At 42.7% G+C, this 27028-nt stretch overlaps 1 protein-coding gene across 1 annotated transcript; it reads left to right on the top strand.

Moving 5' to 3' along the window:
• Positions 1–303: 303 nt before the first annotated feature.
• LOC139582450 (L-threonine 3-dehydrogenase, mitochondrial-like) lies at positions 304–27028 on the top strand. The gene is made up of 9 exons (XM_071412460.1): positions 304–458; positions 6499–6694; positions 9244–9286; positions 12994–13064; positions 19211–19360; positions 19476–19648; positions 19969–20059; positions 22131–22400; positions 22806–27028. Exons 2-9 carry the CDS (start codon positions 6511–6513, stop codon positions 22943–22945), a joined length of 1122 nt encoding a protein of 373 aa, XP_071268561.1. The 5' UTR covers positions 304–458; positions 6499–6510; the 3' UTR covers positions 22946–27028.

Raw genomic sequence — 27028 nt, 5'->3', positions numbered from 1 at the left:
GTGGTGTCTCTTTTGTCATGACATGTGTTTTTGTCCTATATTTTTATTTAATTTTTAATCGGAGCCCCCATCCCCACATGAGACCTTTTGCCTTTTGGTAGGCCGTCATTGTAAAATAAGAATTTGTTCTTAAAACGGACTTGCCTAGTTTAAATAAAGGTTCAATTTTAAAAAAAATAAAAAGATAGGTTACCACGTGTATGCGACAGCGGGACCACACCTCCGAGGCCCCGCCAATCAGAGAGGAAGCCGGGTTGTGTTGAACCCAGATGGCTCGGCTGATATATAACCCTCACGTCTGGGGCTGATGCAATACTTCAAGGAGACGGAACGTGTCGTCAGCTACACCAGCTATTAAAGACAAATATCCCCTTTTTTCTATAACTAACCAAGGCGACAAGAAAAAAAGGGACGCTCGTATCTTCGAGTTTTATAAAGATCCCCCGGCTATTAATCTGGTGAGTAAAATCATTATTCATTGGAATTAATTGAGTTAAAAGCTAATATTTTCTGTAAAGTGAATCGGGATTTTACTCAAATTTCTTCAGCAGAATGGAGAATTATCTAATGAGAGAATTTAGTTGTTTATACAGACGCAAATTGGGATGGATGTATTTTAAAGACTGTCGCCAATCTAGTTATATAGACCTATATACTCCGATTGATTCTACTGTTGGCACACCTATCCTTTGAGCAACATGTATTTTAAGCAAATAGGAAAACAATAAGGAGATATAACAGCTAATTCAAAGGTGGTTGCAAAGCTGTGAAAAAAACAGTTGTACTGTACTAGAATGCAAAGTTTAGCGTGTCTTTGCAGGGTGGCAAAAAAAAAGAGAAAAGAATCCGCGATCCTACTGCCAGCATAATATCCTGATGCAACGACAACGGTATAATCCCATGTGTTTTAGCCTAAATCCATTATGTGGCATGGACCTGGCCTTTGTTTGCTATACCAGAGGTTGGATGGGTTTTGCCATGGCATATAATATTACTATGTACACTCCAATTGGTCCCAGGTCACCGTCTACATTAACATGAACTGTGTCGAATAGGAGATTCAATTATTACATCATAAAAGAGGCAATACGGTCAATTGAAACATTAGAGCACAAGGACCGGAAGCTCCCTTTGATTAATGAAGAGGCAGAAATGGAACATCATGGTGATTCTGCAAAAAAATAAAAAATTATATCTGGGCCTTAATAACCTATAGAGAGACATGCTGCGTTTACAAACCTTGTTATAGGGTGAGGATCAGCATATGGAATGAGGATGAGCGAGAAAGCGGTCATCTTTCCGGGAATATAGCCAAAACAAGATTGCTTAAACAGTAATATAACGTAGCAGACGTACTAAAATAGCCGCAACAACCTGTTTAAAATGAATTATCCATATATATATATATATATATATATATGAATCTGACTTTTTTAAATTTGATATTTCATGCCATCCACACCCAGATTAAATAGGCCACTGAATGGGCTAGCCAAATTAAAACAAACATTTAAACGGAGCCCAAGGAAATGATGTAACCGGTTTAGGACTACATGATGTGAGAGTCAAACAGTGTTGGCTCATCATCTTGGTTTTGGCTCATCATCTTGGTTTTGGCTCATCTTCTTGGTTTTGGCTCATCATCTTGGTTTTGTCTCATCATCTTGGTTTTGGCTCAACACATGGTGATTGATGAGGGCGCTAATTTAAAAGAGGAATTTGGTCAGTGTGTAAAATCGGTAACCGTTTCACATGTTAGTAACTGTCGTAAAAATCACTCTGAGGACAATGACTGCGTGGCTATCTGTTTGAAGATTTATTGCAGACACATACCAAATGAACAGCCTTTGATACATTTGATAAATTACTTGGAAAAGCTTAGAACAATTACTAAGCTAATAATAAATGACCAACTGCCTGTGATTATTTTTATCTGACAGTAGGCCTGGAGTATAGTCTGCTACTGAACAGTACAGTACGCCTGTGTATATTTGATTTTTTAACTTAATAATCAAGAGCCTTAATATAATTCCTTTTATTTATATGCATTGTTTAGATTGGAAGGGTTGACGGCTTTGTAAGCTTACAACTTCCTTATTTTTGAAAATATTGTTTCAATATAAAAAAATATATAAAAAATATATATAATAAATATCTAAATATATAATTTTAAAAATAAATATATATAAAAAAAAAATACAAAGCCTCTCTCTCTGTGCTGCTCTGGGGTTCCAGACAGCTGTCAGTCAAACAGACCCTCACACAGACACATACTATAACACTTCTCAGTCAGGTTTGGGCCTTCGTCCTCCAGCCCTAACCTCCCTGTCCCTCTCCATTCCATGTCTCTCTTCCTCTCTGTCGTTTCCACTGAGGTAAATACTGCCGCTGGCCTTGTGAACCCACTGCAGCAGTTACGCACGACGCATGGCTGGACCGAAGAAACCAGAACACAAATACCTCCTTCTGTCTACTACTGAACAGTACAGTAGTCTTGGAGTATAGTCTACTGAACAGGCCTAGCCTACTGCTGTGATATTACAGTACCTACAGTACTGTAGCTCAATCACTAATGTGACTACAGGCCTATAGAGTAGGCCTACGCTAGCCTAAATTAGTTCATATTGCATAGGCCTACGCTAGCCTAAATTAGTTCATATTACATAGGCCTACGCTAGCCTAAATTAGTTCATATTGCATAGGCCTACGCTAGCCTAAATTAGTTCATATTGCATAGGCCTACGCTAGCCTAAATTAGTTCATATTACATAGGCCTACGCTAGCCTAAATTAGTTCATATTGCATAGGCCTACGCTAGCCTAAATTAGTTCATATTACATAGGCCTACGCTAGCCTAAATTAGTTCATATTGCATAGGCCTACGCTAGCCTAAATTAGTTCATATTGCATAGGCCTACGCTAGCCTAAATTAGTTCATATTGCATAGGCCTACGCTAGCCTAAATTAGTTCATATTGCATAGGCCTACGCTAGCCTAAATTAGTTCATATTGCATAGGCCTACGCTAGCCTAAATTAGTTCATATTACATAGGCCTACGCTAGCCTAAATGAGTTCATATTACATAGGCCTACGCTAGCCTAAATTAGTTCATATTGCATAGGCCTACGCTAGCCTAAATTAGTTCATATTGCATAGGCCTACGCTAGCCTAAATTAGTTCATATTGCATAGGCCTACGCTAGCCTAAATTAGTTCATATTACATAGGCCTACGCTACCCTAAATTAGTTCATATTGCATAGGGCTACGCTAGCCTAAATTAGTTCATATTACATAGGCCTACGCTAGCCTAAATTAGTTCATATTACATAGGCCTACGCTAGCCTAAATTAGTTCATATTACATAGGTCTACGCTAGCCTAAATTAGTTCATATTACATAGGCCTACGCTAGCCTAAATTAGTTCATATTGCATAGGTCTACGCTAGCCTAAATGAGTTCATATTACATAGGCCTACGCTAGCCTAAATGAGTTCATATTACATAGGCCTACGCTAGCCTAAATGAGTTCATATTGCATAGGCCTACGCTAGCCTAAATTAGTTCATATTACATAGGCCTACGCTAGCCTAAATGAGTTCATATTACATAGGCCTACGCTAGCCTAAATTAGTTCATATTACATAGGCCTACGCTAGCCTAAATTAGTTCATATTGCATAGGCCTACGCTAGCCTAAATTTGTTCATATTGCATAGGCCTACGCTAGCCTAAATTAGTTCATATTACATAGGCCTACGCTAGCCTAAATTAGTTCATATTGTATAGGCCTACGCTAGTCTAAATTAGTTCATATTACATAGGCCTACGCTAGCCTAAATTAGTTCATATTGCATAGGCCTACGCTAGTCTAAATTAGTTCATATTGCATAGGCCTACGCTAGCCTAAATTAGTTCATATTACATAGGCCTACGCTAGCCTAAATTAGTTCATATTACATAGGCCTACGCTAGCCTAAATTAGTTCATATTGCATAGGCCTACGCTAGCCTAAATTAGTTCATATTACATAGGCCTACGCTAGCCTAAATTAGTTCATATTGCATAGGCCTACGCTAGTCTAAATTAGTTAATATTGCATAGGCCTACGCTAGCCTAAATTAGTTCATATTACATAGGTCTACGCTAGCCTAAATTAGTTCATATTACATAGGCCTACGCTAGCCTAAATTAGTTCATATTGCATAGGTCTACGCTAGCCTAAATTAGTTCATATTACATAGGCCTACGCTAGCCTAAATTAGTTCATATTGCATAGGGCTACGCTAGCCTAAATTAGTTCATATTACATAGGCCTACGCTAGCCTAAATTAGTTCATATTACTTAGGCCTACGCTAGTCTAAATTAGTTCATATTACATAGGCCTACGCTAGCCTAAATTAGTTCATATTACATAGGCCTACGCTAGCCTAAATTAGTTCATATTACATAGGCCTACGCTAGCCTAAATTAGTTCATATTGCATAGGGCTACGCTAGCCTAAATTAGTTCATATTGCATAGGCCTACGCTAGCCTAAATTAGTTCATATTACATAGGTCTACGCTAGCCTAAATTATTTCATATTACATAGGCCTACGCTAGCCTAAATTAGTTCATATTGCATAGGCCTACGCTAGCCTAAATGAGTTCATATTGCATAGGCCTACGCTAGCCTAAATTAGTTCATATTACATAGGTCTACGCTAGCCTAAATTATTTCATATTACATAGGCCTACGCTAGCCTAAATTAGTTCATATTGCATAGGCCTACGCTAGCCTAAATGAGTTCATATTGCATAGGCCTACGCTAGCCTAAATTAGTTCATATTGCATAGGCCTACGCTAGCCTAAATTAGTTCATATTGCATAGGCCTACGCTAGCCTAAATTAGTTCATATTGCATAGGCCTACGCTAGCCTAAATTAGTTCATATTACATAGGCCTACGCTAGCCTAAATTAGTTCATATTACATAGGCCTACGCTAGCCTAAATTAGTTCATATTGCATAGGCCTACGCTAGCCTAAATTAGTTCATATTGCATAGGCCTACGCTAGCCTAAATTAGTTCATATTACATAGGCCTACGCTAGCCTAAATTAGTTCATATTACATAGGCCTACGCTAGCCTAAATTAGTTCATATTACATAGGCCTACGCTAGCCTAAATTAGTTCATATTGCACAGTTCACATACAAGTCAGTTCTGAGAGGGGGGGGGGGACATTTAAACCCAGTGCCCTAAAACCTTGGAACAGCTTGTAGCTAATGTCACCAGTCACCATTCTGTCTGGCACTGTCATCATCCACCCTCATATCAACTCCTCTGTCCCCTGATTGGGTAAGAGAGCGAAGGCGGGGGACGACTAGTATAAGGTTACTTAAGTTCACTTTTAATTTCTTTCGGAAGCTTTATCCCGACGTTCCGGATATCCGAAGCGAGCCCAGCAAAATGTTTCTTCTTTAGAGCAGTAATTAGACGTGTGGATGACGGATACCCATACAGTATGATAGGCGTGATGTTGTAGGAGGACTAATCATGGATGGATGGATGGATGATGGGGTGTCTTTATTTATTTTTTTGTTGAAAATATGCTTTGTCCCACTTGTGTACACATCGACAGCCCACGGAGGTAAACGGGCTTGGAACACAATGTAAAATGAAAGTTCCATCGTCAGTGTTAATTCATTTTTTTTAAACGGATTACGCGTTACAATGTAACCCATTTTAATTTGTGTAGAATGACAACTCTTTTTAATAACGAAAAGCCTATTTTCACCGAGAGAATGAAGGAACAATAAAATCTAGGAAGAGATCCATTTTCTCATTCCCCCCCTCTCCAAGTTACTCAAATTACTGTTAGCCTAGGCAACGTCGGAGACGCAGGAGTAAACCGAGCCAAGAATGGTAGGCTAGGCTACTGTAATTTGAGGACAGGTCTGTAATTTATGTAGTGAGACTGTCGCTTCGTCCCAAAATGGCACCCAATTCCCATAATGCAATACTTTTGACCAGGCTCTAGTAAAGATAAATAATAAGTGTACTACAAAGGGAATAAATGACCATTTGAGAGAGAGCCTGTGTTTCGCAGACAAAACGAAGCAATGTCACGACTGCTGAGCAAGCGAGGCTCTCCATCATTCATTCCAATCCCGTTAGTGGTCCCGTTTTTTATTTTCACGTCTCATTTCTTGGCACCTCTAGAGTCCCCGGGGGGATGCCTACTGTACACTGTGTCTCTGCCACGAGACACAGCTGCTGCATAATTGACACTTAAGTCGCCAAAGAATGACGACAGAAAGTCTCAATGCTTTCTGTCCCGGGCCTAGACATAGTCAAGCTGGCATGACCAACCTTGTAGTGAAAAAAAACTAAGACATTATTATAGGTAATGTATACAGAACCATAAGTTTGAGTCCTTGACAACAAAATCGTTCTACCTATTTGTAAAGTATTCAGGTGAAGGGTCCTTACACTATCCTCTTCCTCCTCCTTTAGGTGACTGTGAAAATGCCTTTTATCAGAACATTCAGCAAGGTGGCTAAGCAGGCCCTCCTGAGCCCAGGATGTGGCTGTCGGCCAATCACAGTGGCCGTACGGACCATCAGCTTCTCACCCCGCCAGGTCACCTCAGACGCCAGTTTCCACTCCGTGTCCTTCTCCGAGACGGACCACCCCAAGGTGCTCATCACAGGTAAGACCAATCAATCAGGTAAAAGCTCAGAGAGGCATCATCACCTGGGGGAGGAATCCCCCGTTACAACTTACCACAATAGGATCTATTCACATCTGATCTGAAGAAACAAACCTTTCTCTAACGGCTCTCCAGCTCGCTGTATTCTGTGGGACGAACCTCAATAACACAATCTCTGAAGAAGCAGCTCTCTCTAACGGCTATCCAGCTCGCTGTATTCTGTGGGACGAACCTCAATAACACAATCTCTCTCTGTGAAGAAGATGAACTTGGTCTAACTGAACATTAACAAGGATTCTCAAGCAACAGACACAGTAGGAATAACTCTATTTATGGGAAGTGAACCTTAACCTCACAACCTCAATACCACACAATAGGACCTCTATCTAAGGTAAAGAAGCTTTGTCTAAGTGAACCTAAACGAGGCTCCCAAGCAACAGATAGCTGGATTTATAAAGAGCTTGGTTTGTTGTGTGAAGGGAACATCACAGTGTTTACAAGCAGGATCAATAGGATATAACCACTGCAGCTTGGGCCCTGACCCTCTCCTTTTCACACCCTCTGCTACTCTGCTTCGCACATTTTTTTGCAAATGTATAAAAAATATATATATATATACCTTATTTACATAAGTATTCAGACCCTTTGCTATGAGACTCAAAGTTGAGCTCAGGTGCCCCCTGTTTCCATTGATCATCCTTGAGATGTTTCTACAACTTGATTGGAGTCCACCTGTGGTGAATTCAACTGATTGGACATGATTTGGAAAGGCACACACCTGTCTATATAAGGTCCCACAGTTGACAGTGCATGTCAGAGAAAAAAAACCAAGCCATGAGGTCAGAGGAATTGTTCATAGAGCTCCGGGTCAGGATTGTGTCGAGGCACAGATCTGGGGAAGGGTACCAAAATATTTCTGCAGCATTGAAGGTCCCCAAGAACACATTGTCCTCCATCACTCTTAAGTGGAAGAAGTTTGGAACCAGCGAAACTCTTCCTAGAGCTGACTGCCCGGCCAAACTGAGGAATCGGGGAAGAAGGGCTTTGGTCAGGGAGGTGACCATGAACCCAGTTCCTATGTGGAGATGGGAGAACCTTCCAGAAGGACAACCATCTCTGCAGCACTCCACCAATCAGGCCCTTATTGTAGAGTGGCCAGACGGGAGTTACTCCTCAGTAAAAGGAAAATGACAGCCCACGTGGAGTTTACCAAAAGACTCTCAGACCATGAGAAACAAGATTCTCTGATCTGATGAAACCAAGATTGAACTCTTTGGCCTGAATGCCAAGCGTCACGTCTGGAGGAAACCTGGCACCATCCCTGGAGCATGGTGGTAGCAGCATCATGCTGTGGGGATGTTTTACTGGGAGACTAGTCAGGATCGAGGGAAGGATGAACGGAGCAAAGTACAGAGAGATCCTTTTTTAATTTCACCTTTATTTAACCAGGTAGGCTAGTTGAGAACAAGTTCTCATTTACAACTGCGACCTGGCCAAGATAAAGCAAAGCAGTGCGACAGAAACAACAACACAGAAATACACATGGGATAAACAAACAGTCAATAACACAATAGAAAAAAAAGAAAGTCTATATACAGTGTGTGCAAATGGCGTGAGGAGGTAAGGCAATAAATAGGCCATAGTAGCAAAGTAATTACAATTTAACAGATTAACACTGGAGTGATAGATGAGCAGATGATGATGAGCAGATGATGATGTGTAAGTAGTGATACTGGTGTGCAAAAGAGCAGCAAAGTAAATAAAAACAATATGGGGATGAGGTAGGTAGATTGGGTGGGCTATTTACAGATGGACTATGTACAGCTGCAGCGATCGGTTAGCTGCTCAGATAGCTGATGTTTAAAGTTAGTGAGGGAAATGTAAGTCTCCAGCTTCAGCGATTTTTGCAATTCGTTCCAGTCATCCTTGATGAAAACCTGCTCCAGAGTTCTCAGGACCTCAGACTGGGGCGAAGGTTCACCTTCCAACAGGACAACAACCCTAAGCACACAGCCAAGACAATGTAGAAGTGGCTTCGGAACAAGTCTCTGAATGTCCTTATGTGGCCCAGCCAGAGGCTGAACATCTCTGGAGAGACCTGAAAATATCTGTGCAGCGACGCTCCCCTTCCAACCTGACAGAACTTGAGAGGATCTGCAGAGAAGAATGGGAGAAACTCCCAAAACACAGGAGTGCCAAGCTTGTAGCGTCATACCCAAGAAGACTCAAGGATGTAATCGCTGCCAAAGGTGCTTCAACAAAGTACTGAGTAAAGCGTCTGAATAGTTATGTAAATGTTATATTTCAGTTTGTTTTATACATTTGCGAACATTTCTAAAAAAATCTGTTATTGCTTTGTCATTATGGGGTGTTGTGTGTAGATTGACGAGGGGTGGGAAAAAACCAATTTCATCCATTTTAGAATGTGGCCGTAACGTAACAAAATGTGGAAAAAGTCAATGGGTCTGAATACATTTCGAATGCCCTGTTTAATGTTTTTAATATTAATATTTTAATATTGCACTGTATGTTTTCTCTTTCACTCTCAGGCGGCCTTGGACAGTTGGGGGTAGGGCTGGCCACGATGTTGAGGTAAGAGCAGTGTGTTCTGTTATAGAGAAGAAATGCTTGTCTTTCTACAAGTGTTGCTGCTTAACATGGGAATGGAATACATTCATTTAGGACCATTTTTGGATGCTTATTATTAGGACATAATCAGTGTTGGGGAGGAGTGAACTCCATGCAGTTCAATTAGTAATTTAACTACATTTTGCAGTAGCTTGGTGGTAGTTAATAAACTAAATTGTAATATAGGTCGTTTTCTTCTGTATTTATTTTCTGTTTTACCATGTAGCGGTGTAGCTAAGTACTGGAACTACACACTACTGTTTTACCGTGTAGCTAACTACTGGATCTACACACTACTGTTTTACCATGTAGCGGTGTAGCTAAGTACTGGAACTACACACTACTGTTTTACCGTGTAGCGGTGTAGCTAACTACTGGATCTACACACTACTGTTTTACCATGTAGCGGTGTAGCTAAGTACTGGAACTACACACTACTGTTTTACCGTGTAGCGGTGTAGCTAACTACTGGAACTACACACTACTGTTTTACCGTGTAGCGGTGTAGCTAACTACTGGAACTACACACTACTGTTTTACCATGTAGCGGTGTAGCTAACTACTGGAACTACACGCTACTGTTTTACCATGTAGCGGTGTAGCTAACTACTGGAACTACACACTACTGTTTTACCGTGTAGCTAACTACTGAAATTACACACTACTGTTCTACCATGTAGCGGTGTAGCTAACTACTGGAATTACACACTACTGTTTTACCATGTAGCGGTGTAGCTAACTACTGGAATTACACACTACTGTTTTACCATGTAGCGGTGTAGCTAACTACTGGAACTACACACTACTGTTTTACCATGTAGCGGTGAAGCTAACTACTGGAACTACACGCTACTGTTTTACCGTGTAGCTAACTACTGGAATTACACACTACTGTTTTACCATGTAGCGGTGTAGCTAACTACTGGAACTAAACACTACTGTTTTACCGTGTAGCGGTGTAGCTAACTACTGGAATTACACACTACTGTTTTACCATGTAGCGGTGTAGCTAACTACTGGAACTACACACTACTGTTTTACCATGTAGCGGTGTAGCTAACTACTGGAACTACACGCTACTGTTTTACCATGTAGCGGTGTAGCTAACTACTGGAACTACACACTACTGTTTTACCATGTAGCGGTGTAGCTAACTACTGGAACTACACATTACTGTTTTACCATGTAGCGGTGTAGCTAACTACTCGAACTAAACACTACTGTTTTACCATGTAGCGGTGTATCTAACTACTGGAACTACACACTACTGTTTTACCATGTAGCGGTGTAGCTAACTACTGGCACTACACACTACTGTTTTACCATGTAGCGGTGTAGCTAACTACTGGAACTACACACTACTGTTTTACCATGTAGCGGTGTAGCTAACTACTGGAACTACACACTACTGTTTTACCATGTAGCGGTGTAGCTAACTACTGGAACTAAACACTACTGTTTTACCATGTAGCGGTGTAGCTAACTACTGGAACTACACACTACTGTTTACCATGTAGCATTGTAGCTAACTACTGGAACTACACACTACTGTTTTACCATGTAGCGGTGTAGCTAACTACTGGCACTACACACTACTGTTTTACCATGTAGCGGTGTAGCTAACTACTGGAACTACACACTACTGTTTTACCATGTAGCGGTGTAGCTAACTACTGGAACTACACACTACTGTTTTACCATGTAGCGGTGTAGCTAACTACTGGAACTACAAGCTACTGTTTTTGCTAAAATAAGTAGGCTAGAATATCCTTTCTTTTTCAGCATCAGACCTGCCTAATTCTAATTTGTTGGGGTTGAAATTACAAATATTTTCACCGTCTGACTCCAAAGGAATCTGTTCTAGCAATTTGTACTCTGATATTTCAGATGTACATATAATACGTTTTCATTAAGTAGTCTAGGTGTAGTGAACTACTTTTTCAAAGTAACTTCTGTAAAGTAAACTATATTTTTCTTTGGTGTAGCTTAACTTATTCCAGTGTGAAGTAATTGGTAGCTTGGTAAGCTATATTTTAAGAGTAGCATCCCCAACACTATATAATCTAGGTCCCACTTAAAACAAACAACAATTTACACAAGCTTTATATAGCGTACGGAAAGGCTTCAGTACCCATGTTTCCTCTAAGCTGGACGTGGGCGTGCAGTCGCCGAGACTTCTGCACAGAGGCACTATCAGCCCAAGGAGAAAAAGCAGGAGATTGAACTTCATTCCAACTGTTCTTGAGATTTTCCCCTGTTAAACACTATCAACGTTTCCCTTTTACTGTGGCAATTGGGATCGGATCAAACGGGAAATATTAGCCACAGTTTCAATGCAACATACCGAAACAAAATGTAGGATTCTATTGCACACGACTCAACCTGTATTCTACACTTTTACTTTGAACTGGACCGTGTTTACAGCTGTGGCCATGCGTAGATCCAGCTTGTTTTGACATCAAAGCAAGAGCTGTATGCAGCCACGTGTGTCCTTTATTTAAACCTTTATTTAACTAGGCAAGTCAGTTAAGAATAAATTCTTATTTTACAATGACGGCCTACCCCCGGCCAAACCCGTACGACGCTGGGCCAATTGTGCGCCGCCCCATATGAGACTCCCAATCACGTCCGGATGTGATACAGCCTGGATTCGAACCAGGGACTGTTGTGACGCCTCTTGCACTGAGATGCAGTGCCTTAAGACTGCTGTGTCCGTGTGTGTGTGTTAACTATTGAACTGTACTAGAATGCTTAAAAGGCCTCTAAAATTGTAAATACCGGCTATCGGTATCAGGTTTTTTGGCAAGGAAAATATTAGATATCGGTAACGGGCAAAAATGTCATATCGGTGCATAGTTTTAACAGTGGCAAAGTAGGCTACTGTGGCTATTTGATCACAATGTAGGCCTACCAGAGTGGCCTACCATCAAAAAACAATGGAGAAATGCATCCCATAACATTTTACAATGGAAATAGCTGTTCTATCATTTAGCCTACAGTAGCAGCCAATGTGTGGTGTTCAATGCAGGCCTACATTCCATGAGACTTTTGAGAGAAAATAACATGCAGAGCTTGACATGAACCTGTTAATCCATTTGTCCTTCAGACAAGGAGGTGACTGGAAACATTGTGTTGTTTGATGCAAGAAACCTCTTTACAAAATATAATGCATTATTATTCCCATACCATTATTACAGAGAATCAGACCAATTATACTACCCTCTGCCTATTGGCTACTTGGCTTATTCAAGCCTGTCTTAAAATACAACTCTGCCCCTTTTAAGATATAAACAAGCTTTTTACCTGACTCGCTTTTCAAAGATGTCTAGAAATGTACACGTTATGTGCTCTTGTAGGAAGCAATCACTCCCCCATTGTTAACTATAAATTATCTTTAACTGGGCTAATAACTCACTAACTAGCAAAGGATATGAACACAATGTGGGGTGGCAGGTAGCCTAGTGGTTAGAGTGTTGGACTAGTAACCGAAAGGTTGCAAGATCGAATCCCCGAACTGAAAAGGTAAAAATCTGTCATTCTGCCCCTGAACAAGGCAGTTAACCCGCTATTCCTAGGTGGTCTTTGTAAATAAGAATTTGTTCTTAACTGACTTGCCTAGTTTTAGTCAAGCTTCATCTTCTTGTGTTAAAACGTAACATCCTGTTTTACAGGAAGCGGTTCGGAAACAACAACGTGATCCTGTCGGATATCAGGAAGCCTCCAAGTCACGTCTTTCACAGCGGTGAGTGATATAAAACATGTAGACACAAAATAACTGATCTCTGACCTGACCACAAGGCCATTGGCCGTTGTATCAAACATCTATGTCCTGACCACAAGGCCATTGGTCGTTGTATCAAACATCTATGTCCTGACCACAAGGCCATTGGCCGTTGTATCAACCATCTCTGACCTGACCACAAGGCCATTGGCCGTTGTATCAACCATCTATGACCTGTCCACAAGGCCATTGGCCATTGTATCAACCATCTATGACCTGACCACAAGGCCATTGGCCGTTGTATCAAACATCTCTGACCTGACCACAAGGCCATTGGCCGTTGTATCAAACATCTCTGACCTGACCACAAGGCCATTGGCCGTTGTATCAACCATCTCTGACCTGACCACAAGGCCATTGGCCGTTGCATCAACCATCTATGACCTGACCACAAAGCCATTGGCCGTTGTATCAAACATCTATGACCTGACCACAAGGCCATTGGCCGTTGTATCAAACATCTCTGTCCTGACCACAAGGCCATTGGCCGTTGTATCAAGCATCTCTGACCTGACCACAAGGCCATTGGCCGTTGTATCAAACATCTCTGCATAGAAGTGATTTTAGGATCAGTTTAGTCTTTTAGATCATAATGAATCAGATTACATGGACCGGGGGGGACCTGATCCTAGATTATAATGAATCAGATTACATGGACCGGGGGGGGACCTGATCCTAGATCAGCACTCCTACTCTGACACACTTGACACTAGGGTTGAATATTTCCCCAGTATTTTTACAAATGTTCCATCCCGAGAATGTCGCTTGTCTCCCCGGGTAACCCGGTATTTCCCGTCAAATCAGGAAGTGTCATTAAAGTGCATTAGAGTGCATTAGAGTGCATTAGAAAGCATTAGAAAGCATTAGAGTGCATTAGAAAGCATTAGAGTGCATTAGAAAGCATTAGAGTGCATTAGAAAGCATTAGAGTGCATTAGAAAGCATTAGAGTGCATGAGAAAGCATTAGAAAGCATTAGAGTGCATTAGAATGCATTAGAAAGCATTAGAGTGCAGAGTGCATTAGAGTGCGTTAGAGTGCGTTAGAGTGCGTTAGAGTGCGTTAGAGTGCATTAGAGTGCATTGGAATGCATTGGAATGCATTGGAATGCATTGGAATGCATTAGAGTGCATTGGAATGCATTAGAGTGCATTAGAGTGCATTAGAGTGCATTAGAGTGCATTAGAGTGCATTAGAAAGCATTAGAGTGCATTAGAAAGCATTAGAGTGCATTAGAAAGCATTAGAAAGCATTAGAGTGCATTAGAAGGCATTAGAAGGCATTAGAAGGCATTAGAGTGCATTAGAGTGCATTCATTAGAGTGCATTAGAGTGCATTAGAGTGCATTAGAGTGCATTAGAGTGCATTGGAAAGCATTAGAGTGCATTAGAGTACATCAGAGTGCATTGGAGTGCATTGGAATGCATTAGAAAGCATTAGAAAGCATATAAATATGTCTGGATTTGATCGATCGCACTTCTTTCAAACTACCCAGGAGTTCTCTTGGCTCCTCCTGTATTTAACATTCAGAAGAAGAAAAAGAAGAGCTTGCATCCCACTTCGAATAGTCAATTGGTTTAAAAAAAATACAACAACAACAATAAAAAATGGTCTAGTCTAGCATTTCCTGCATGGGACTCCCAAGAGCTAAGGAGGGGTTGTTGTTTTTATTTAAGGAGAGAGGCCAGCGGAGCACAGGTGCTTGGGTATTGCGCAAGAGACAGAGGATATCAGTTATAAACGTACTATGCATAACCCATCATCATTAAAATTAGCTAAATATAAGGCTAATACCGCATTGAATGTATTACCTGGAAGAGTTAGGCTAGGACATCTATATATATAGATCGATCTAGATCAGGATGATCTATTTTGGATGCAATTTGAATGGAGTTGATGGAGAGAGAGAGTGCTCGTGGGTGCTCTGATTTAAAGCATCTATATTCGAGCGATAGGCTGTTTGAAAACTCTGCAGCTGCAATTAAATAAATAAAAATGAATGATTCAGTTAGTTGTTGGTTAAAGGGCTTGTAAGTAAGCATTTCACTGTTGTATTCGGTGCATATGACAAATACAATTTGATTTGTGATATTGATCTCTGTTGAAAGCTTCTTGTACAAGGTCACCAGGAAGTGAATGTGTTCTGAAAGGTTAATTGATAACTAAGGTCACAGACCTCATGATCAATACCTGCTGAATGGTGATTGGCTGGCCAGTACTGCAGTGACGGATGCCAACCAAGTCTAAGTGACCTATTTACATACTGTATATACTGTCTAGAGCCCTGTTAACCAAGAATACTATCTCGAGCCCTGTTAACCAAGAATACTATCTAGAGCCCTGTTAACCAAGAATACTATCTCGAGCCCTGTTACCCAAGAATACTATCTAGAGCCCTGTTAACCAAGAATACTATCTCGAGCCCTGTTAACCAAGAATACTATCTAGAGCCCTGTTACCCAAGAATACTATCTCGAGCCCTGTTACCCAAGAATACTATCTAGAGCCCTGTTACCCAAGAATACTATCTAGAACCCTGTTAACCAAGAATACTATCTCGAGCCCTGTTACCCAAGAATACTATCTAGAGCCCTGTTAACCAAGAATACTATCTCGAGCCCTGTTAACCAAGAATACTATCTAGAGCCCTGTTAACCAAGAATACTATCTAGAGCCCTGTTACCCAAGAATACTATCTAGAGCCCTGTTACCCAAGAATACTATCTAGAGCCCTGTTACCCAAGAATACTATCTAGAGCCCTGTTAACCAAGAATACTATCTCGAGCCCTTTTACCCAAGAATACTATCTAGAGCCCTGTTACCCAAGAATACTATCTAGAGCCCTGTTAACCAAGAATACTATCTAGAGCCCTGTTAACCAAGAATACTATCTAGAGCCCTGTTACCCAAGAATACTATCTAGAGCCCTGTTAACCAAGAATACTATCTAGAGCCCTGTTAACCAAGAATACTATCTAGAGCCCTGTTACCCAAGAATACTGTTTAGAGCCCTGTTAACCAAGAATACTATCTAGAGCCCTGTTCACCAAGAATACTATCTAGAGCCCTGTTACCCAAGAATACTATCTAGAGCCCTGTTAAACAAGAATACTATCTAGAGCCCTGTTAACCAAGAATACTATCTAGAGCCCTGTTAACCAAGAATACTATCTAGAGCCCTGTTAACCAAGAATACTATCTAGAGCCCTGTTAACCAAGAATACTATCTAGAGCCCTGTTAACCAAGAATACTATCTAGAGCCCTGTTACCCAAGAATACTATCTAGAGCCCTGTTAACCAAGAATACTATCTAGAGCCCTGTTAACCAAGAATACTATCTAGAGCCCCGTTAACCAAGAATACTATCTAGAGCCCTGTTAACCAAGAATACTATCTCGAGCCCTGTTAACCAAGAATACTATCTAGAGCCCTGTTAACCAAGAATACTATCTAGAGCCCTGTTAACCAAGAATACTATCTAGAGCCCTGTTACCCAAGAATACTATCTAGAGCCCTGTTAACCAAGAATACTATCTAGAGCCCTGTTAACCAAGAATACTATCTAGAGCCCTGTTAACCAAGAATACTGTCTAGAGCCCTGTTACACAAGAATACTATCTAGAGCCCTGTTAACCAAGAATACTATCTAGAGCCCTGTTAACCAAGAATACTATCTAGAGCCCTGTTACCCAAGAATACTATCTAGAGCCCTGTTAACCAAGAATACTATCTAGAGCCCTGTTAACCAAGAATACTATCTAGAGCCCTGTTAACCAAGAATACTATCTAGAGCCCTGTTACCCAAGAATACTATCTAGAGCCCTGTTAACCAAGAATACTATCTAGAGCCCTGTTAACCAAGAATACTATCTAGAGCCCTGTTAACCAAGAATACTGTCTAGAGCCCTGTTACACAAGAATACTATCTAGAGCCCGCAGGCAGAACAGCTGAAACTGGAATAGCAGCAAGGCCAGGCGGACTGGGGACAGCAAGGAGTCACCACGGGCGGCAGTCCCGACGCATGGTCCTAGGGCCCAGGTCCTCCGAGAAAAAGAAAGAGAGAAGGAGAAAATTAGAGAGAGCCAAGATTTTCAAAATTTCCATAAATGACAAGCATGGTCAAATAATAATCAGGAATAAATCTCAGTTGGCTTTTCATAGCCGATCATTAAGAGTTGAAAACAGCAGGTCTGGGACAGGTAGGGGTTCCATGACCGCAGGCAGAACAGTTGAAACTGGAATAGCAGTAATCTGTTCCAAACCTCATGTCGCTATCGTAATCTGTTCCAAACCTCATGTCTCTATCGTAATCCGTTCCAAACCTCATGTCTCTCTCTCATAATCTGTTCCAAACCTCATGTCTCTCTCGTAATCTGTTCCAAACCTCATGTCTCTATATTAATCTGTTCCAAACCTCATGTCTCTATATTAATCTGTTCCAAACCTCATGTCTCTCTCGTAATCTGTTCCAAACCTCATGTCTCTATCGTAATCTGTTCCAAACCTCATGTCGCTATCGTAATCTGTTCCAAACCTCATGTCTCTATCGTAATCTGTTCCGAACCTCATGTCTCTATCGTAATCTGTTCCAAACCTCATGTCTCTCTCTCATAATCTGTTCCAAACCTCATGTCTCTATCGTAATCCGTTCCAAACCTCATGTCTCATGTCTCTCTCTCATAATCTGTTCCAAACCTCATGTCTCTCTCTCATAATCTGTTCCAAACCTCATGTCTCTCTCGTAATCTGTTCCGAACCTCATGTCTCTCTCATAATCTGTTCCAAACCTCATGTCTCTCTCATAATCTGTTCCAAACCTCATGTCTCTATCGTAATCCGTTCCAAACCTCATGTCTCTCTCTCATAATCTGTTCCAAACCTCATGTCTCTATCGTAATCTGTTCCAAACCTCATGTCTCTCTATTAATCTGTTCCAAACCTCATGTCTCTATCGTAATCTGTTCCGAACCTCATGTCTCTATCGTAATCTGTTCCAAACCTCATGTCGCTATCGTAATCCGTTCCAAACCTCATGTCTCATGTCTCTCTCTCATAATCTGTTCCAAACCTCATGTCTCTATCGTAATCCGTTCCAAACCTCATGTCTCTCTCTCATAATCTGTTCCAAACCTCATGTCTCTCTCGTAATCTGTTCCGAACCTCATGTCTCTCTATTAATCTGTTCCAAACCTCATGTCTCTCTCTCATAATCTGTTCCAAACCTCATGTCTCTCTCGTAATCTGTTCCGAACCTCATGTCTCTCTATTAATCTGTTCCAAACATCATGTCTCGCTATCGTAATCTGTTCCAAACCTCATGTCTCTCTATTAATCTGTTCCAAACCTCATGTCTCTATCGTAATCTGTTCCAAACCTCATGTCTCTGTTCTTTTTAGAAGTTTTCTCAAAAAACCAACCGTATCTCTGAAATGTCAACGGAACACTGAGTGTACCGCAAGCTTTGTTATTTTCAAAACCTTTTAATTCAGCTCGTGTCCTGTTCATTTGGAGTTTTTTGGGACCTGCTGAAACAACTTTTGCAGACGACAACACGAACGGTTCTAACAAGACGCAGCGAGGAAGCGGCTCCGCTCCGTCGACGGATCTCTTATTATCTGCTGTATTATGTTAATGAAATCAGACTTTTTAATATATATATATATATATATATATATATCATGTTAATGACATGTTAAGAGAATGACCCCACTGAACGATTCACAACATGAAAAATCATATTTTGTCTTAGTAAAATGTATTTAATAACATAAGGAAGTGTAATTTCATCACCAAAGCGCCTTTTGCACACCCTAGATAATACTGCAGCTGCTGATTAGCTAAATGGAAGAGTGACTGGACACCCTAGACCAGGGGTTCTCAAACTTTTTCACTCAGACCCCCCCCCCTTTCAATATTTGGGGAGAACCCCCCCCCCCACATGCACGTGCCACGTCTATTTCTATGGTAACAAGCACTGGTCATGACACAAACTGTTCGCACCCCTCTCGTTGGTGGAGAGAAACATGTTGCAGGTTTTAAAGTTTTTTATTTCCTGCATGTTTTATATTATATGTTTCTGGTTTCTACTGCCCTTCCCCCTCTCCAGGACCCTTCATCTACTCTGACATCCTGGACTATAAAAACCTTCGTGAGATCGTTGTCAACAACCGCATCACCTGGTTGGTCCATTACAGCGCCCTGCTCAGTGCCGTGGGAGAGGCCAATGTAGCTCTGGCACGCGACGTCAACATCACTGGTGAGCCATAGAGAATCCGCCATCTTGGCTCAACTTAGATCCAGTTTTTTTTTTTGTTTCTAACCAAGCCTGGAAGGTGTCCACAGGGAGTAACTGTGAACTTCCTGTTCGTCAGGGCTCCACAACGTCCTGGACATTGCAGCGGAGCACGGCCTGCGTCTGTTTGTGCCCAGCACCATCGGAGCTTTCGGGCCCACCTCTCCCCGGAACCCGACCCCTGACCTCTGTGTCCAGAGGCCCAGAACCATCTACGGGGTCTCCAAAGTCCACGCAGAGCTCATGGGAGAGGTGAGAGAGAAAAAATTATACAATATTGTAAGAAATACAAAATATAAAACAACATGAGGATCAATGAGCATTCAGCCTCAAGCCACTCTGCCCCTGGCTACTTATCTGACCTGGTGAATCTGATCTGGTGAATCTGACCTGGTGAATCTGACCAGGTGAATCTGATCTGGTGAATCTGACCTGGTGAATCTGATCTGGTGAATCTGACCTGGTGTATCTAACCTGATAAATTTGACCCCTTCAATCATCTGAAATCATTGGTCTGTAACGTCGCTATAAGTGAAACATCTAACCCTTATTGCCCGCCTTCCCTCCAACAGTACTACCACCACCGCTACGGCCTTGACTTCCGCTGTCTGCGCTACCCAGGAATCATCTCTGCTGACTCACAGCCTGGAGGAGGAACGACAGGTGAGTTAGAGACACACACCCCCTCCCCCCACTCACACACCTGTCCTCCCTCACACGCACAGATACACCTGTCCTCCCTCACACACACACACACACACACACACACACACACACACACACACACACACACACACACACACACACACCTGTCCTCGCTCACACACACACACACACACACACACATGTCCTTCGCTCACACACACCTGTCCACACACACACACACACACACACACACACACACACACACACCTGTCCTCGCTCACACACACACACACACACACACACATGTCCTTCGCTCACACACACCTGTCCACACACACACACACACACACACACACACACACACACACACACACACACACACACACACTCACACACACACCTGTCCTCCCTCACACTCACACACACACACACACACACACACACTGTCCTCACACACAGCATAGCGTAACACCAGTCCCTTCACTATCGTAACTCTATTTGTGTCCGCCTCCTGACTTCAACATGTCATTGGGGTTATGTAACAACAGAACATGGTCCTTATGCTTATGGCCTTCAGTGTGTTTTGCCAGGGTGATAATGCTAAGACGTTAGGTAATGCTGCTACAGGGTGATAATGCTAAGACGTTAGGTAATGCTGCTACAGGGTGACTATGCTAAGACATTAGGTAATACTGCTACAGGGTGATAATGCTAAGACGTTAGGTAATGCTGCTACAGGGTGATAATGCTAAGACGTTAGGTAATGCTGCTACAGGGTGATAATGCTAAGATGTTAGGTAATACTGCTACAGGGTGATAATGCTAAGACGTTAGGTAATACTGCTACAGGGTGATAATGCTAAGACGTTAGGTAATGCTGCTACAGGGTGATAATGCTAAGACGTTAGGTAATACTGCTACAGGGTGATAATGCTAAGACGTTAGGTAATACTGCTACAGGGTGATAATGCTAAGACGTTAGGTAATACTGCTACAGGGTGACAATGCTAAGACGTTAGGTAATACTGCTACAGGGTGACAATGCTAAGACGTTAGGTAATGCTGCTACAGGGTGATAATGCTAAGACGTTAGGTAATGCTGCTACATGGTGACAATGCTAAGACGTTAGGTAATGCTGCTACAGGGTGACTATGCTAAGACGTTAGGTAATGCTGCTACAGGGTGATAATGCTAAGACATTAGGTAATACTGCTACAGGGTGACTATGCTAAGACGTTAGGTAATGCTGCTACAGGGTGACAATGCTAAGACGTTAGGTAATGCTGCTACAGGGTGATAATGCTAAGACGTTAGGTAATGCTGCTACAGGGTGATAATGCTAAGACGTTAGGTAATGCTGCTACATGGTGACAATGCTAAGACGTTAGGTAATGCTGCTACAGGGTGACTATGCTAAGACGTTAGGTAATGCTGCTACAGGGTGATAATGCTAAGACGTTAGGTAATGCTGCTACAGGGTGATAATGCTAGTACATTAGGTAATACTGCTACAGGGTGACAATGCTAAGATGTTAGGTAATGTTCCTACAGGGTGACAATGCTAAGACGTTAGGTAATGCTGCTACAGGGTGACAATGTTAGGTAAGGCTAATATAGGGTGATAATGCTAGGACGCTAGGTAATATTCTACAGGGTGATAATGCTAGGGTGTTAGGTAATACTACTACTACCAGGGTGATAATGCTAGGATGTTAGGTAATACTACTAATACCAGGGTGATAATGCTAGGATGTTAGGTAATACTACTAATACCAGGGTGATAATGCTAGGATGTTAGGTAACACTGCTACAGTATTACCCCATGTCTCAACCCCTCCCCTTTACGACACACCCCTCACCCCGTGCCTGGTTATCCAATGGCGTTACCTCACTGGGGCTGATGAGGTGGTGTCTGTAACTGAAGGGAGTTAGCCTTGTCCAAGACAGAATTTCCTGAATCTCCTGTTTCTGTAGTGAGACAGCTTGATGTACCAGGACACCCCCTGGACAGGACACTAGTCTATCTCCTGTTTCTGTAGTGAGACGGTGTGACGTAAACACATCTATCTCCTGCCTCCCTTTCTCCAGACTACGCGGTAGCCATCTTTCACGATGCCGTAAAGACGGGGAAGTTTGAGTGCAACTTGAAGCCAGACACGAGGCTGCCCATGATGTACATCGACGACTGTCTCCGTGCCACCGTGGAGATGATGGAAGCGCCCGCAGACACCCTGTCCATGAGGACCTATAACATCAACGCCATGAGCTTTTCCCCTGAAGAGCTGGCTCAGGAGGTCCAGAAACAGCTGCCGGACCTGGAGGTCACCTACGACATCGACCAAGTCAGACAGGCCATCGGTAAGAGACTTTTATTGATTCTTTTATTTATCCTGGTTTGGAGTTGCAAAATTCCTAATGTTTTCCTGAGAAAGAAAATCCAGTGGGAGGATTCCCTACTTGCTTACTCCCTTCTGATTCTGGGAATCATTTCTTGAAAAGCCGGGAATTAGCAACCATTAATATCGGTGGATGACACCATTGAGATCAACGAACCAGGAAGACCTGTCTAAATACGCCACAGGAGGCCTCGACATTGAGATTCTCGAACTTGCATGCATGTTAAGATTTTGAAGACGTTTAATGTAGAAACAAACAACAACAAAAAGTATTGTGACAATTTGACCGACGACAAAAGTGTCAGTAGGAAGTAGGAGTAGGAAGACATTCCCATTGACAACGTCCCCCTCTTCTCTTCCTTTACAGCCGACAGCTGGCCAATGAACTTTGACGATTCTAACGCGCGGAACGACTGGGGGTGGAAACACGACTACGACCTCCCGGAGCTCGTCCAGACCATGCTCAACTACATCGGCTCAGACTCACGCATCGCAAAGGCCAACTGAGGGGGCCAGCGGTGCTGCTGGGTGGGGTGCTGCTGGGTGACGTGCTGCTGGGTGGGGTGCTGGGGCAGTTTTGTTTCTTTGTACATACTGTAAAGACTGTTGTTTTATAGGAGGGAGACACGTGGTCTGTAAATAGTCGTTTTCTCTGTCATTTGGAAGGGCTCTCAATCTGTCTTTGTCTGTCTCGGTGTTTGTGTCTGTCTCGGTGTCTGTCTGTCTCAGGGTGTCTGTCTGTCTCGGTGTCTGTCTGTCTCAGGGTGTCTGTCTGTCTCGGTGTCTGTCTCGGTGTTTGTGTCTGTCTCGGTGTCTGTCTGTCTCAGGGTGTCTGTCTGTCTCGGTGTCTGTCTGTCTCAGGGTGTCTGTCTGTCTCGGTGTCTGTCTCGGTGTCTGTCTGTCTCGGTGTCTGTCTCGATGTCTGTCTGTCTCGGTATCTGTCTGTCTCGGTATCTGTCTGTCTGAACAAGTTACTAGAATGTGGTCGTGTGAGAAGTAGTGGGCCGATTCCCCTCCCTCCCTCATCCCCCTCTCAGGAAGGAGGAGGGGTTGGAACACAGGGTCTGAGAACATGTTGAGATAAAACATCAGAGGGGTCGACTCCATGTGATTGACTCCATGTGATCGACTCCATGTGATTGACTCCATGTGGTCGACTCCATGTGATTGACTCCATGTGATTGACTCCATGTGATTGACTCCATGTGATCGACTCCATGTGATTGACTCCATGTGATTGACTCCATGTGATTGACTCCATGTGATTGACTCCATGTGATTGACTCCATGTGATTGACTCCATGTGATTGACTCCATGTGATTGACTCCATGTGGTCGACTCCATGTGATCGACTCCATGTGATTGACTCCATGTGGTCGACTCCATGTGATCGACTCCATGTGATTGACTCCATGTGATTGACTCCATGTGATTGACTCCATGTGATTGACTCCATGTGATTGACTCCATGTGATCGACTCCATGTGATTGACTCCATGTGATTGACTCCATGTGATCGACTCCATGTGATTGACTCCATGTGATTGACTCCATGTGATTGACTCCATGTGATTGACTCCATGTGATTGACTCCATGTGATTGACTCCATGTGATTGACTCCATGTGATTGACTCCATGTGATCGACTCCATGTGATTGACTCCATGTGATTGACTCCATGTGATTGACTCCATGTGATTGACTCCATGTGATCGACTCCATGTGATTGACTCCATGTGATTGACTCCATGTGATCGACTCCATGTGATCGACTCCATGTGATCGACTCCATGTGATCGACTCCATGTGATCGACTCCATGTGATTGACTCCAACAGATATACATTGAGATGTGAAGGAACACATCGAGTACAAACTGTTTTTCTGCCACCGATTCTGCATTCTTCTATGTATTCTGTCTGCTGCTGATAACTGACTGGGAATCATAGTGACTCCATGTGCTTCTTGTGCTTGTTGTGTGTAAAGTGTGAATGAAAAGTCCTTCACTCCTCTGGAATCCTTTGGCTGCGTCTCAAATGGTACCCTACTCCCTATTTGGTGGCACCCTATTCCCTATATAGATGGTACCCTATTCCCTATGTGGTGGCACCCTATTCCCTATATAGTGGCACCCTATTCCCTATATAGTGGTACCCTATTCCCCATATGGTGGCACCCTATTCCCCATATGGTGGCACCCTATTCCCTATTATAGATGGCACCCTGTTCCTTATTTTCCCTTATTCTCTATTCCCCTATAATGCCAATAGGGTCCCATTTGGGACGCACATTTTGACTGGTTAAATATGGACTGTTTCCTTTAGTTGGTAATTTAGGCGTCAGGGATGCCCGTTTTCACCCTCTAAATCTGTTCTTCAAAGGGGTGAGTGTTGTGGATGTTATATATATATTTATATATATATATATAAAAGCCATTTCAGCTGGTTGTATGTTATTTTTTTTATTATTTTCAGATGCTATTGTTGTTAATGAATTCAATGCTATAAGCTTTTTCACACTGCAGTGTTCTTAGCCTGACCCTGGCCTAGCTTATCCTGTGTTCACGGTTCACACAAGCTTTTAGTGATGACTTGTCTAAACCTTGCTGTCTGCCTGTCCGACCTCGGGGGGGAGGGTGGGGAGAAAAAACTGTTTCACTTTTGAAATGCGATCTCGCCCCTGTATGCTGTGCACAGACGAGACATCGACTTTTCTGATCCAGGCGAAATCGTACAACAATATTTTATTGTCATGGATAGCCATAATCCAATGAAATGTCAATATGAAAACAGAGTGGAGAGCTTGATACCCTTTCAGCTGTAGAGTTTGTGGCTTCAGTCGGCTAGCTAAGTGAGAAGAAGTTAGCCGGCCGGCAGAGCAACCATTTATATTAGCCGTAGAAACCAAATGTTTTTGCATAGATGAAAGAATTGTTTTTATTTATTTTTTGTTTTTTTTTGTCCTCTGATAGAAGGATGAAATAGTATAAATGTATTTATTAAAATGGCACAACACCATCACAGGCATCACAAGCATATAAGTTAAGTGAATGTGCAGCTTTTTTGTGATTGGACAGTAAAGATTCTATGCGTTGTTCTTGACCCTGTTTTACACGGGCTATTTTGGCACCGTATTTCTGGGGCTAGCCCTGAAAAGTCGACACTAAGCCTGCTCCGGAACAGGGCCCAGCTAGCCCTGGGCTAAGGTTGGTGCAAGCCCACTTGTAGAATGTTCAAGTGTGAATATTCGCTTAGCCCTGAGCTAAAATCTCCCTTCGCCCAGGCCTGAGGAGGCTCTTAGCCCTGAGCTAAAATCTCCCTTCGCCCATGCCTGAGGAGGCTCTTAGCCCTGAGCTAAAATCTCCCTTCGCCCAGGCCTGAGGAGGCTCTTAGCCCTGAGCTAAAATCTCCCTTCGCCCATGCCTGAGGAGGCTCTTAGCCCTGAGCTAAAATCTCCCTTCGCCCAGACCTGAGGAGGCTCTTAGCCCTGAGCTAAAATCTCCCTTCGCCCAGGCCTGAGGAGGCTCTTAGCCCTGAGCTAAAATCTCCCTTCGCCCAGGCCTGAGGAGGCTCTTAGCCCTGAGATAAAACCTCCCTTCGCCCAGGCCTGAGGAGGCTCTTAGCCCTGAGCTAAAATCTCCCTTCGCCCAGGCCTGAGGAGGCTCTTAGCCCTGAGATAAAATCTCCCTTCGCCCAGGCCTGAGGAGGCTCTTAGCCCTGAGCTAAAATCTCCCTTCGCCCAGGCCTGAGGAGGCTCTTAGCCCTGAGCTAAAACCTCCCTTCGCCCAGGCCTGAGGAGGCTCTTAGCCCTGAGCTAAAATCTCCCTTCGCCCAGGCCTGAGGAGGCTCTTAGCCCTGAGCTAAAATCTCCCTTCGCCCAGGCCTGAGGAGACTCTTAGCCCTGAGCTAAAATCTCCCTTCGCCCAGGCCTGAGGAGGCTCTTAGCCCTGAACTAAGGTGCAGTGTGAATATTCTCTTAGCCCTGAGCTAAGGTGCCGTGTGAATATTCTCTTAGCCCTGAGCTAAGGTGCAGTGTGAATATTCTCTTAGCCCTGAGCTAAGGGGCAGTGTGAATATTCTCTTAGCCCTGAGCTAAGGTGCAGTGTGAATATTCTCTTAGCCCTGAGCTAAGGGGCAGTGTGAATATTCTCTTAGCCCTGAGCTAAGGTGCAGTGTGAATGCATATTTTCTGTGTGAAAGTTGGAACAAATGTGTGTTCTTTCAATCACCAAATCTCCTTTTTTGTCATTAAAGCCTCTCTCTTTTTTTTCAACTATCTCTGTCTTTGTTTTTCTTCTTTAGTGCCTCATTCCGTCTGTTTCTATATACTGTTATTCTTCCTCCTCACTGATACAATGTAAAAAAGAAAAAAGGCTCTTGCTAAGTTTCCTGTACGTTTCTAGCTATGACATGACATGAAGTGGTATAAGACAGTACTAGTAAAGCAAGATGAAAAATAATTTTAAAAAGGTCTCACATTACTACCGGAGGTATTTATAATGCTTTGTTTAGAATGTGTTCAGTACAAAATGTAATCCAACTCCTCATGCCTTAAGGTTTGATGCATATTAAAATATATATGAATTCATTA

This window comes from Salvelinus alpinus, chromosome 8 (assembly GCF_045679555.1).
Source record: "Salvelinus alpinus chromosome 8, SLU_Salpinus.1, whole genome shotgun sequence".
NCBI lineage: Eukaryota > Metazoa > Chordata > Actinopteri > Salmoniformes > Salmonidae > Salvelinus > Salvelinus alpinus.
Note: the sequence above shows the minus strand (reverse complement) of the source record. Positions and strands in the feature narration are given on the sequence as shown.

Bases quoted from the DNA above. Each gene is read 5' to 3' on its own strand.
- LOC139582450 (XM_071412460.1), top strand. From the start codon at position 6,511: ATGCCTTTTATCAGAACATTCAGCAAGGTGGCTAAGCAGGCCCTCCTG. The intron at 19,361-19,475 runs GTGAGCCATAGA...CCTGTTCGTCAG, and splicing joins ACGCGACGTCAACATCACTG to GGCTCCACAACGTCCTGGAC. The intron at 19,649-19,968 runs GTGAGAGAGAAA...TCCCTCCAACAG, and splicing joins ACGCAGAGCTCATGGGAGAG to TACTACCACCACCGCTACGG.